Here is a 14,403-nt window from a genome sequence, read left to right on the forward strand (position 1 = left end):
TAACCCAACAACTGACAACAACTGTCCACCAGTATTTGATTTAGGGCCTACAAGAATCCTTAAAACCGAACTTACACGCAGAAAGGAAAACATATATTCTTTGAAACCTCAGTCCACTTTCTTCCTCAGCCAACTTCAATATTGTTGTGGCATCTCTGTCAATCCTTTTCAACGCAGCACAATTGATACAGTGGAAAGGGCTCGGGTCATTCTTGAACTCGGGCGGAAAGAGAAAACTTAAACGAGTCAAATTCCAATTTGTTGAAAAGATTAGAGTATGGGTAAAATTTGGACATGATACTTTCCTCCGACCAGGGTATTTTCATCTGACCAGAGTACTTTAGCCTGACAGGGTCCTTTAGCAGGGACAGGGTCCTCTCACACGGACAGGGTACTCTAGCCGGATCAGGGTACTTTCGCCCGACCAGGGTCTTCTAGCAAGAACATGGTCCTCTCCCCCGGACAGGGTTATCTTGTCCGACCAGGGTACTTCAGCCCGACTAGGGTCCTCCATCCTGGCCAGGGTCCTCTCACCCAACCAAGGTCCTCTCGTACGGACAGAGTTCAGGTCACCCGACCAGTAAGGGTCACCATACATCATTAGCATGATAATCAGTGCCAATGACAAGCCCGAACAGTATGGGTCGCCATGCCTACTGACAAACGACATGATATGGGCAGTTGTCAGAAGACAGGACATGGGCATATGTCTCATCAAGAGCAGTGTACATGCACTGTAATCGAGGTCATCTTCTCCCTTATAAATACCTAGGTTTTCTCATTTGAGAAACATTGTAATCTATTGAATTCAATAAATACTCTCTCTATTTGGTGAACCTTGTACTGACTTGAGTGTCAGAGTGGCTATGTCAGAAACTCTTCTGGCGCCCCACTGACATTATCTTGTTGAGTGTGTGTAGATTGTCTGACCCAGGGTCATCCCACTAGGACATGCCATAGCACCCGAGGTCATCCCGCCAAGGCGGGCAGACCATGACAGAGCACACGGGAGATCAGGCCAGACCACTTGGGATCATCCCATCATGCCAAGTCATACTCGTCCCATCATGTCAAAATCTTTACAGGGAAAATACACTTCTCTGCTCGGTAGATTGCCCACCCAAGCTCACTCAATCTACCCGGGCATCATCATTGGAACTCACTGTGGGAAATCAGATCTATATACATAGATATGGTTTCCATTCAAAAATAAGCCCGACCAGCTTGACACTCAGATTTTATCTGTGGATTTTCATATGGGCTCGAAGTTCGGCAGCTAGCCCGGATTGGCGTGGAAGAGCATTTTCTATGCACTCAGTAGCATACAGCTATATTAGTCAATTAATTTGGCTCAACTATGAAGTTTCACTCTACTATAAACGAATTCGAATTCAGTATTTACAGGTTAGTGATTTGGTTTTTAATAAAACTAATATAGCAGGAAAAGCAGAGAAGTTAAAATTCCGGGAGAAATGAGGCCCCGATACCTTATCTTAAGCCTGGGAGACATGAGGCCCCGACACCTCCTTGTAAGCCCGGGAGACATGAGGCCCCGACACCTTATCTTAAGTCTGGAGGCATGAGGCCACGACACCTTCTTGTAAGCTTGGGAGACATGAGGCACTGGCACCTTATCTAAAGCCCGAGAGACATGAGGCCTCGGCACCTTCTTGTAAGTCCGAGAGGCATGAGGCCCCGACACCTTATCTTAAGCCCGGGATACATGAGGCCTATGCAACTTATGTTAAGTTCGGGAGGCATGAGGCCCCGACATCTTATCTAAAGCTCGGAAAACTTGAGGCCCCAGCATCTTATCTAAAGCCTAGGAGACATGAGGCCCCGACCCCTTATCTTAAGCCCGGGAGGCATGAGGCACCGACATCTTGTCTTAAGTTCGAGAGGCATGAGGCCCTGACACTTTCTTGTAAACCCGAGAGACATAAGGCCCCGACACTTTTATCTAAGAAAGAATTATTTATCTTTTCGGTGGAGTCAAAGCATAACTAATCGGAACGACGAGTATTAATCTAGCTCGACTATTTAAAGAGGGAGTGTTTATACCCTAAAAAGGGCTCGGGTCATTCTTGGACTCGGGCGAAAAAAGAAAACTTAAACGAACCAAATTCCGATTTGCTGCAAAAATTAGAACATGGGTAAAATTTAGACAAGGCACTTTCGCCAGACCAGGGTCTTCTCACCCGAACAGGGTACTCTAGCCCGACCAGGGTACTTTCGCCCGATCAGGGTACTTTCACCCGACAAGGGTACTTTAGCCCGACCAGGGGTCCTTTAGCAGGGATAGAGTCCTGTCCCCCGACCATGGTCCTCTAGCCCGGCCAGGGTCCTCTCACCCGACCAGGGTCCTCTCGACCGGACAGGTTTTAGGTCTCCCGACCAGTATGGTCACCATGCATCATTAGCATGATAATCAGTGCCCATGACAAGACCCGACATGTATGGGTCGCCATGCCTACTGACAGATGACAGGGCATGGGCATTTGTCAAAAGACATGGCATGGGCATATGTCTAATCAAGAACAGTGTACATGCACTGTAATCGAGATCATCTTCTCCCTTATAAATACCCAGGTTCGCTCATTTGAGAAACATTGCAATCTACTGCATTCAATAAATTCTCTCTCTACTTGGTGAACTTTGTACTGACTTGAGCTTCGGAGTGGCTACGCCAGAAACTATTCCGGCACCCCACTGTCATTAAGTTGTTGAGTGTGTGCATATTGTCTGACCCAGGATCATCCCACCAGGACAGGCCATACCACCCGAGGTCATCCCACCAAGGCGGTAGACCGGGCCAGATCACCCGGGCAGACTAGGACGGATCACCCAGGCAGACCAAGACAGAGCACCCGAGAGACCAGGCCAGACCACATGGGATCATCCCATCAGGCCAGGTCATACTCATCCCATCATGTCAAAATATTTACAGGGAAGTACGCTTCTTTGTTCGGTAGATTTCTCAACCAAGCTCACACAATCTACCTGGGCATCATCAACAATAGTTCTAATATGACTAAATTGCTCTTCATCATTGCCATCTGCCAAATTCAATGTTTTTCTCTATGCTAAGTAAGTCGTTTCCTTGAAATCTCAGCTTGCAAAAATGTAGAAAGCTCATTCCTGAACTCATTGCTTCCTTAGGATTTGATATGAATTTATCTGAAAATGTTTTTCCTAAGCAAGTTGAGTTAATGCATTTGTTTTTGAAAGTCCAAAAGCAGTTATTGTGTGTCCATCATAAAGTTTTCACTTGCCAAAAATTGTCATTGCTCATCTTAGACACAAGAATCACCCATTTACAACTAGCATTTTTGCATTGCGCCATAAGCCTCTTGTCATCATTCTTTACAAACCTAATTGAAATTCCTTATCTAATGCAATGATTTTGGATTGCAAATTTTCCTTTTTTCTTTGAAATAAAAATCAACTCAAGCTTCAATTCTAGGTTTTCGGATTCAGTCATTAGATAGAACACATCAAAATTTTGAATTTCATCATCATCATCAGAATTCAATGGAGTACCAATTCCATAATCATTCACACAATCATTATCCCCTTTGTTTTGTTGCATCCTACACAATAAATAATCAGATATGTGTTCATCACAAATAACATCTTTCCCTTTACTGAATCCTACATCACGATCAAAAAAAAAGTTTAAACAACCTATCGTCTTCACCAAAATCGTAATCAATGTCGTGAAAGTCATCATCATCAGTGTGAGGATCAACCTCGTCCGTTATATGTACATCATATTCCCTAACACTTGTCTCCATCTAATTAGAATGCTCCCCAAAATGAAGTTTTAGAGCTGGGAAAAAAAAAGAAAATACTCTCATTATTAGAGCTGGATAAAAAAACAAGAATGCTCCACGTCATTAATTATTACTTTATTGAGAAACAGAGCAAAGCTCACTTCCAGAAATAGAATGAAAACCGTTTATGAATGAAAAATGAACGAACTGTACAAAGCTTACTAATTGACCTATTTATACTATTTATCTTTGAACTAAAATGTGCTATATGAAAAACACGTTTTTACTTATTTTGGAGGAAGCCTTTTAATACTCCCCCTCAAGCATGGAATAGATCAAGTATTCCGAGCTTGCATAATAGATATCGGTGTTGACTCTTGCTCAACGCTTTTGCGAACAAGTCCGCTGGTTGTTGATCCATAGATATGTGCGACGTCTCAATTAGCTTGTCCCGAATCTTTTCTCGAATTAGATGACAATCGATTTCTATATGCTTCGTTCTTTGGAGATATAACGGGTTAGCTGCAAAATGTAACGCTGCCACATTCTCACAATATAACATCACTGGCAGCTTCACTTCACTCCCATGTCTCTTAAAATCTCAACAATCCAAACCACTTCACACGTCGTGTTTGCCATTGCCCTGTACTCGCCCTCTGCCGAGGACCTTGAAACCATGGATTGTTTCTTGGTTTTCCAAGATATTAGACACCCAACTTAACACAATAACTAGTTACCGATCTTCTACTCATAGGACATGTGCCCCAATCAGATTAACAAAATGCAGTCAATGCGAGTGAACACTGTGAAGAAAGAAATATTCCTTGTCCTGGTGCAGCCTTCAAGTACCTCAAAACTCTTAGGGCTGCTTCCATGTGAGATGTTTTGGGACTATGCATGAATTGACTTAGCAACTGCATTGCAAAACATATGTCTAGGCGTGTGACTGTAAGATATGTCAACCTCCCAATCAACCTACGTCCTACAGTATAAACAAGGGTCATCGAGCAGAGGGTCGAGTGAACTCTTTTGTCCAATACTGTCATTATATTCTTTTGTAGTCAGCTTCAGATTTTGCTCCATAGGTGTGTCAATGATCTTAGCACTAGCAAGCCATGCTTTCGAAATAAGTTCCAAAGTATATTTCCTTTGATTCAAACAGATTCCATCCTTTGACCGAGCAACTTCAATCCACAGAAAATACTTCAAGGTTCCCAAGTCTTTTATCTTTATTTTCGAATGCAAGTACCCTTTTAGGCTCGAGATTGAAGGCTCATAATTCTCGGCGATAACTATATCAACATATACCAATAAATAGAGGCGTATCTACAGTAAGGGCTGGGATGGGCTCAAGCTCAGCCAAGATTTTGGTTTATATATATATATATATATATATATATATATATAATATATATATATATATATATATATATATATAGCCATAAGCCCATATATTACAAAATAAGAAAAAAAAAGTAAAAAAACTCTTTTCACAGTTTAGGCGTGGAAATTGGAATTCCTCTCCAATTATCAACCTCCTTCGATCCTTGTCAGGTATCTCCTTGGAGTAAAAAAACTCTCTCACAGCCCCTTGTTCTTTTTTCCCCCCAATTTTCTCCTTCTTTCTTATACTCTTTTTACCCGTCACTTTTAAATTCTTGTTACTTGTCAAGTATCTTTCTAATAATTTAATTAATCTTTTTCAAGCATAATTCTTCTTGATTCTTGCTAGGTTTCGAGTTTAGATTATTTGTGGTTGATTGGTTTATGTTTTTCCAAAAATTCTTGTAGTTTCTAGTGTTTTTGAATATGAGTTTGGTCTATTCTGGGTTCAAAATTAAAAACTTGCAATAAATTAATTGTATTCTTTTATGAAATCTTATCGCCATGAATTATCTGTTTAGTGTTTTTGATGTTTGATTACTCAAAAGATAGACAAAATTGTTTTTTTCCAATCTTTTAATTTAAATGAAGAGTATTCTTCTAGGTGAAATAAAATGACGTTTATAGGTTTTTTATTTATAGATGAATCAAAATGTAAAAACGAAGCATTACTGATTATTTCATCCAAAAAGACAATGAACAGTTATCAAAAACTTCAAATGATCCTCTTCCGTCAAGTTCAAGATCTACATTGAAAACCAAAAAACTCAAACTTACCCTCTTTTGGCGTAAGTTGTAATTTTTTTTTTGTTATGCGTACTCTATTATATGATTAATATTTGAACTTTTGAAAAATATTTATCCAGATTTGATGATTATATTGTGAAAATCGTGGTTTGTACTTAATTTTTATTTCATGTGGAAAATATTGTATTGGTTTCTAGACTAATTTTTTAATTTCTAGCCCCCCCCCCCCCCCCCCCCCCCCCCCCATATTTTGAAATTCTAGCTACGCCCCTGCCAATGAAATGTTTATAAAATCATGTTCCTGTTTCACGAACAAGGAATGATCATGTTGTGATTGTTTAAAACCAGCGAACCTCATGTGTTCAGCAAAATTCACATTCCATTGCCTCGAAGCTTGCTTGAGGCCATACAAAGACTTTGTGAGTTGGCATAGAGTCTCCCTCTCACTTCGAAGGCTACTAGTCTTCCCCCGCAGATTTCGAAGACCGTTAGGAAAGACCATATAAATGTCCTCGTCGAGATCTCCTTGGAGAAAAGCATTTGTAGCGTCCATTTGATAAAGAGACCAATTACAAATAGCAGCAATACTGAGCAAACAATGGACAATGGTAATCTTAGCAACATGAGAGAATGTATCATGGTAATCAATCCCATGGAGTTGTGTATAACCTTTGCAACAATGCGTGCTTCAAACCGGTCAGCACATCCATCAACATGATATTTGATCTTGTAAGCCCATTTGTTTCCAATAGGAAGCTTTCCAAGAGGCAACGGAACAAGATCCCATGTATGGTTGGCATCCAAAGATGCTTTCTTTGGCCATAGCCTCTTGCCAACGGGAGTCAAGCACTGCCTCTTGGTAGGTGTGAGGTTCCTTGAATGAAGAGAAATGGGACAGAAAAGTGATATAGGAAGGAGAAATATTGGAGTAACTAAAAGAATTTAAGATGGAATGAGGAGAAAGATGCTTATTGTGTGAGGAAGAACATAAACAATCTTGAGTTCAAATGGGAGGACGAGATTCAGGGGATTATCTTCGGATAGGTGGTGACAAAGGGGCAACTTGGGAAGTGGTGCGTTCGAGAATGAGGGAAGAGGGAGAAGATAGATCCTCAACAAGAGGAAAGGTTGGCAAAGAATAAAAAACAGGTGGAGGAGCTGAGGTATTAGAAAAAGGAAATATAGATTCATGGAACCGAACATCGCGAGAAATAAAGAATTTATGAGTGGCAAGATCTTGAACTCGATAGAATTTTTGAATAGATGAATAGCCAAGGAAAACACATGCATTGGCACGAGGAGCAAACTTGTCATCACGAGACAGCACCGAGGCATAGCATAAACAACCTAGCACCCGCAAATGTGAATAGGATGGGGAGCCACTTCTCGAATATGCTTGTGTTTACATTCCACAAGGTCATTCTGTTGTGGGGTGTATGGACATGAATATTGGTGAATAATACCCAATGAATTGAGAAGGGCAGTGCACTCAACTTGGAAAAATTCAGTGGCATTGTCAGTGCAAATGAATTTGACAGCGGCAGAGAACTTATTTTGGATGAGAAGAAAAAATCCTTTGAAGGTAGGAATCACATCAAGTTTTGAGTGTAGGAGGTATACCCAAGTGGCTCTTGAAAAATCGTCCACTATGGTAAGAAAGTAACATTCTCCATTGTATGTTGGTGTGTTATATGGCCCCCATACATCCAAGTGAATTAATTGGAAAATATGGTTGGACTCAAATGATATTTTGAAGGAAATGACAGTCGAGTGTGCTTAGATTTTGGACAAACATCACAATGAGGGATATTAAAATCAAGAGATAAAAAGAAAGCATTTTCATTCGAGATATCGAAATTGGCCAAGTCGTTGGTGCCAAATTGTTTCATTATTTGCATGACAAACATGATTATTTACAGCTGAAAACAAGGAGGTACACGATGGTACAAAATTATTCAAAAAGCAGGGTGATGTTTTGTAATCTTGGAAACGGATAAAAGATTATGCCTGAAATCGAGAAAAAAAGCATATTGTCGATGGCGATGGTATTGTTTATATCAACTGGTCCTATATGAGTGATTTTGGTGGTACAACCATTTGGCAATTGAATGGATCCCGTGGCATCAACATATGGCAAAGAATCATGCAACATGGTGTGATCGATAACCAACCTTATGATCGTCGGCCCCTGTATCAATTATCTAGCTAGAGCTAGAAGAGGATTTGTTACCTGCCATGTTAGCTGAAGCCACACCTGAGTCAGCTGCTGGTTAGTCCTTCACAAGCATCTTAAATATAGTCCATTTTTATTTTAGGAATAGTCCATTTGTTTAAATCTAGGTTCTCTGGTATAACATATTCTTCAATCATACTATTTTGAATAGTACTTTTTATTTCCGGTTTTTTCATTTTAATTAAATGATTGTTGTGTTAGATCATAAACTACACTATCACATGACTATGATACCGTTTCCATCAACGAGATTCAGAACGATTGATTACGCATGAATTTTTTAAAAAACAATCAATGATATTAGCGATGACTAAATCAGAAAATATAAGATCATAAAAATCACTTCTAAAAGCCTTCACACTCCATATCTCAACAAAACTTGCAAAATGCCACAACATAAACTTATAAATTCTTGGTTAAACTCTAATATTATATTTTAACCAGTAATAAATCATTTTTATTACATCAATCATTTTTATTACATCATAACTTTATTAAAATATTGATTGTTCGTTTGTTTTTTTTTGAAATACAATATTATAATTATAACAGTAATTGACACGTATAAAAAAAAGAGAAAAAAAAAAAGAAACGGGGGTACCCACCTGGAGTATTATTACTCTAATTTTGGCCGAAACGGAGACGTGGGTTCGGGACTCCCTTGAATATACTACTAATTCACACGTCAGCTGCTGCTCTCCCAACACGTATCCAATCAATGGGTCCTCTCTTCCTCCAATCGATATTTATTTTTGAGTTTACATTTAAATTTTGATCGATTGATTAGTTTTCTCCCAAGATAATCGATTTCCCTCAATCAGCGGTCGAATTGGGGGAAAATTGTAATCTTTAATTTTCATCAGCTGACCTAATTTGCGATTCTATTTCCGTCTAATATAAATTCTTATTCGGCTGGGGGGGTTCGACTTTCGAGGAAGGGAAAATAATTTTTATATAGGGGAATGAGTTTTCAGGATCTAGAATCGGGTCGGGGATCCGGGCCGACGCGGACGGGTTTTGTGAACGGGAGGCAGGATCCCACTCAGGCCGTTGCTTCGGGAATATTTCAGATTAACACCGCCGTCGCAACCTTCCAGCGCCTCGTGAACACCCTCGGTACTGCCAAGGACACGCCGGAGCTCCGTGAAAAGTTGTTAGTATTATTATTTGTTTTTTTTTTTCCAAAAATTTGATTCCATGTAAAAAATGATCATTTCAATTGGAGCATAAAACATGACTTTTTTTTTGTGAAAAATTCAGTTCTGATGTTTGGTTATAGTCTGGGGTTTCTGGCTGATAGCTGATAAGCGGAGCAGATGTGTTTCGATACAGAATATTGAATAATAGTGTTGTTTATAACTATTGTGCTTAATCGCAGGCATAAAACGCGTCTACATGTTGGACAGTTGGTGAAGGATACTTCAGAAAAACTTAAACAAGTTAGTGAAGCAGACCATCAGTTTGAAGTCAGTGTAAGCTTGATTCCTTCTTAATTAGTGTTTTGTGCTGTTTTCTGGTTGCCACTATGCATATCTTCATGATCTGGCTAGTTTGCCATATGTCATACTTGCCTAAGATGCTGACCTGTCGGCAACAATTGATTATTTGAGTTTCTCATGAAACCTAGATATGCTAAGATAAAATGATACATGATTTTTTTCCATGGTGATCATAGTCCAAGTCAGGAGGTGCGTAACCATGTTTAGTACCCATAAAAATACTTGGATAATAACGATTTAACATGATATGCATTATCTAAATATAGATAGATGATGATAAAACAAGAGACATATTACAATGGCGTAGGAGGATCCATATAGCCGATGCGACTTAAGGGGATAAAAACTTATATGCTATTGTTGTAATTATTGCCCAAGTGAATGTGATTGATGAATAAGGTGAATATGTTAATACAGCTTAAAACCTATTCATTCGCTTACATTAATTTTATTTTATTTTGAGACAAGTAAAATTCTCGAATTTATCCCACTTTTAAGATTTCGAACAACTGCATTTTTATTTATTTCTTCTTTCCTTTCTTTCTGTTTCCAAAGTTCTCGATGGACTTCTAAAATAGTATATTTAAAAATTTTGAAATTTATTGATGTGTGTTTATAGATGGATTTTCTAAGCATCATTGTTTGTTTCACCAATGTGTAACCCTCACTCATTGTATGGTGTTTGTGACTGCCATCCTTTTTCCTGCAGGCAAACAAGAAGCTTACTGATGCAAAGCTCGCGAAAGATTTTCAAGCGGTACTAAGAGAATTTCAGAAGGCTCAACGGCTTTCAGCTGAAAGGGAGACAACATATACTCCATTACAGTCAGTTCTCCCTTCGAGGTAAACTGGTTCTATATGATTGAGATTATTATACGAGTTCTTTGGGAACTTTCATCTTACAATTTTCATGAAGTTTATTTGGCAGTTGCTTATAAAGGATTAATGCTATTCTGAGTAGGCTATTGTAAAACTTAATGTCTTGGTTTATCTGGGCACTTTTTTTTTCTCTCCTGAAAATTTTATTTTGTACAGCTATGCAGCTAGTGAGATAGATGGAAGTTCAGATCGGAGTTCAGAACAACGAGCTACTCTAGAATCAAGAAGGTACGTCAATGCTGGAATTTATGTTGTGTAATTGGGAGGTGTATTAGCAAAATTGAATGAATCCAGCTCCTGTTCAGCACAAAATATTGTATTCTTGTGTTATTGGTTTCATTTAAACATATGTGAAGCATGAACATTAAGTGAGCTTCTGCAGCACCTATTTGTTGTTTAATTGCACGTGTTTAAAAAGTGTTTTTTACATGTATAGTGAAATGCAGTCATATATTTTTTCTTTCCTTGATGAAATAATCTAATAACCCTAAAATCAAGCATGACATCACGTTCGGTGGAGCTTACCAACAGCTTTACATTGTTTGATAGTCACTTTTTTCTGAACTTTGTTGGGTAGTTCTGTTGTGTGCGAAAGATAAATCCTTCTCTTCATGCGATTGAGCGCTGAATATATCTTCAAATACATATGTATGCTTCCATAATTGAAAACTGATACACATAACACATACACATAACACATACTGTAGAAGAAAAACTAATGCCAGAGATTGTCGAGAGAACAGTTGGTGAAAATGGCTGGACACTTTTCAACATGTTTATTAGCACACAGGATTTCAAAAATCTACAGCCAGCTAAGCTACCTTGCAATTTTTGTTTGTCTGCTTATTACCTTTTTCCCCCCGTCTACCAACGTTTTCATGTGTGGTTAGTGGTATTGCCTGCCAACATATATATTCTGAACTTTAAATGTATGTTTCAAGTCAATAATGCCTAACTTCTGGAAAAAATTCCTTTAATTTTGTATGGATCTTGTTCTCGTGTAATTTATCCGGTGGCAAGTTTTCTCCTTTTTGTTGAATGATGTTTAATTGTATGAAAGTTGTCTAATCAATGTTCCATGTAATTTTTCTGCAGGCAGGAGGTTTTATTTTTGGACAATGAGATTGCTTTCAATGAAGCCATTATAGATGAAAGAGACCAGGGGATTCAAGAAATACAGCAACAAATTGGTGAAGTGAATGATATTTTCAAAGACCTCGCGGTATTGGTTAATGAGCAAGGAGTCATGATAGGTAAAGGACTTGCATTTTATTAGTTCTATATAAAAAAATTAGACTTAGAAGTTCTAATTTTTTCCAGATGATATTGGTTCCAACGTCGAGGGTTCTCATGCTGCAACTGCTCAGGGAAAAACCCAGCTTGTCAAAGCGGCTAAGACCCAGAGGTCTAGTTCATCTTTGGTGAGTTATAAATGTATTAAGCATAAGGATAACAGCCTATATAATTGTTTTTGTTAAAGCATATTTTTCTAAATAAGCGAGAAATGAGACCAATGGTCAAAATAGTTTTTCTCAAGATATTCTAGACTAACTTAGCATTGGTACAACGTTGACTTGTATTGCTTTTCAATTCACTCTTGGATGCTTCAATTAACAGGCACAGGATTCACTTGACACTCGATATTTTTCCCCAGTGACCAAACTATTTGTGATTCCAATTTCAGTTGATTATATTTAATTTTCCATGGTCTTTCTGTTGGACTAATTTCAAATGAAAGCCAACTTGCCTGTGTACATCAACTAGATTCAATTCCCTGCATTGTCTTCCCACTTCTCTCTTCATGAACATTACACGACATCCAACCGGGACTCTCAATTTATTTTCACTTGATTTATTTTTTGTTCATGCAGGCTTGCTTGTTGGTTGTGATTTTTGGAATCATTCTTCTCATAGTGATTATAGTTCTCATCACCTGAATTATTGGAGCTTCCATAAATATGGTGCAAGAACATGAGTATTATTTGTTGATGTTAATGCTTTAATTTTCTTTTCACAAATTTACAAGGCATATGTGGCTGTTTGGCTGGTGCAGGCTGCATGCTTCTTCTTGTAAATTCTTTTCTTCTTTTTTTTTTCTGGTTTCATGGTTTTTGTTACTTGTCAGGCTCCAACAGATACCGTCTTCCCAGTTTTGCGCAACTTGTGATGTATAAAAGACTATGATTTATGATTTGAGGTTTGTTCTCAATTTTTACTAATGTGCTCAAAATAGGGCAGTTCAAGTGGGTGCATTTGACTTTAGGCAGGAATCACTCTTTTGTTTTTCAAGGGCCAAATGATGGTGATGGGACCCATAGTTCTCACCCAAAAGTTTGAAGTTTTACATCTAATTTTTGTTAAAAAAGGAAAAGCTTTCTGCTCAAACTCATTTAATAGGTCCTCCCATTTGTAAGAAAATATCGTCTACATATAATTCTCGATTTATTTCATGTTATGAGTTTTCCATGTTCCATCTTACTTCTTTTTACGTGTACCAAATTAATTCCTCGTGTTAATTTCTTTCTTCTTTTTCCGCCCTGAGTTTAGTCCTCCAACTATATTAATAGTTAAAATTGACGCAAATTTTCTCACGTGCCCCAAAAAATACGTGGTACTCGGTTTCACTTCATTGGGATTGCAATTCTCTGTTAATGAATTTGGAGGGGTGATAGGAGTTCTGGGTTAGTACCACGTAGCCTCAAAAATTTTGGCACTGATGATAATCACGCATGTACTAGTACGACTGCGGATGAAACCCAGCATTTGAATTGATTATTTTTATATGAGGATAATAATAACCCAACTTCGAGAAATTTGACACTAAAGAGCACATATATGGTTTGAGTTACCAATATCATTGAGTATAATTTGGGTGAAATCGAGTACTTTCAATTGGTAAGTTGAGTAATTAGATGTGATGATACTGACTGTCCAACTTCCATATATTTAATTTAGCACTAGTGAAAATATTAATGGCATTAACCACCAATATTCGAGATTTCATGTACAATTTGGTGAAATCGAACACTTTTAATGAGCAAATTAAGTATTTAAATATGAACATACTAACCAGGAAACCTCTAGAAATTTAGCACTAATAAAATATTTAGTTAGTAATCACCAATTACAACTTGGGGTGAAATGGAGCACCTTTAATGAGTATATTGAGTATTTTGATGTGGGGATACTAGGCATCCAACCTCCATAAATTTGACATTAACGAGAATATTTATAGTACAAATCACCAATATTTGAGTATAATCTGGGAGAAATTTTGCACTACTAATGAATAACTTGAGTGTTTAAATAAATAAATAAAATACTAATACAGTTGTCAAAATGAGTTGAATTCTTCGGGCCAAGCCACATTGCCCCAAAAAATAAGCAGGTTGAGTTGACCATTTTTCTAACCCGTTGAAATAGCGGGTCTACCGCCCAATCTAATTTGATAATTAGAGCTGTCAAAACTAGATAAGTCCGTCGGGCCGGTCCACCCGCTTGTCACATAAAATAGATGGATTGTGTTGAAAATTTTCTGGCAGCCAATAACATGGGAGAAGAGTTATGCCAACCAATAAGATGGAAGAAGAGTTTTGGCTAGATTCTATGATTATCTACGTTAAAATAGAGTTTACTGCAAAGATCGACACTGATTAAATAAGTGATAAGTTTTATTTTATGAAAAACCGCAAGACACATATTTAGTAGTTCATACTTTATTCGTATCAGTGTGTATACTTATAGTTAACGTTAAATGTTTCAAGTTTAAAAAATTTCTAACTATGCCCCTATTTCAGGCTCTCGACTTTATAGCTAGCTACCAAGAAATAACAGATATCGGGGTATTTGTCCCTTCAGTATCAATTTTGAATGGCCACTATCATGACGT

General features: G+C 38.0%; 1 protein-coding gene across 1 annotated transcript; it reads left to right on the plus strand.

Moving 5' to 3' along the window:
• Positions 1 to 8,778: 8,778 nt before the first annotated feature.
• Positions 8,779 to 12,708, plus strand: LOC140812483 (syntaxin-22-like). The gene is made up of 7 exons (XM_073170752.1): positions 8,779 to 9,289; positions 9,515 to 9,608; positions 10,345 to 10,478; positions 10,671 to 10,742; positions 11,610 to 11,767; positions 11,835 to 11,935; positions 12,386 to 12,708. The coding sequence occupies exons 1-7, from the start codon at positions 9,099 to 9,101 to the stop codon at positions 12,449 to 12,451; spliced, it is 816 nt and encodes a 271-aa protein (XP_073026853.1). The 5' UTR covers positions 8,779 to 9,098; the 3' UTR covers positions 12,452 to 12,708.
• Positions 12,709 to 14,403: the final 1,695 nt, after the last annotated feature.

This window comes from Primulina eburnea, chromosome 14, assembly GCF_022965805.1.
Source record: "Primulina eburnea isolate SZY01 chromosome 14, ASM2296580v1, whole genome shotgun sequence".
Taxonomy (NCBI): Eukaryota; Viridiplantae; Streptophyta; class Magnoliopsida; order Lamiales; family Gesneriaceae; genus Primulina; species Primulina eburnea.

What these genes read in the sequence shown, in the direction of transcription:
- LOC140812483 (XM_073170752.1), top strand. Translation starts at nt 9,099, where the DNA reads ATGAGTTTTCAGGATCTAGAATCGGGTCGGGGATCCGGGCCGACGCGG. An exon ending in ACCATCAGTTTGAAGTCAGT is followed by an intron (nt 9,609 to 10,344) that starts GTAAGCTTGATT and finishes TTTTTCCTGCAG; the next exon opens with GCAAACAAGAAGCTTACTGA. An exon ending in GCTACTCTAGAATCAAGAAG is followed by an intron (nt 10,743 to 11,609) that starts GTACGTCAATGC and finishes ATTTTTCTGCAG; the next exon opens with GCAGGAGGTTTTATTTTTGG.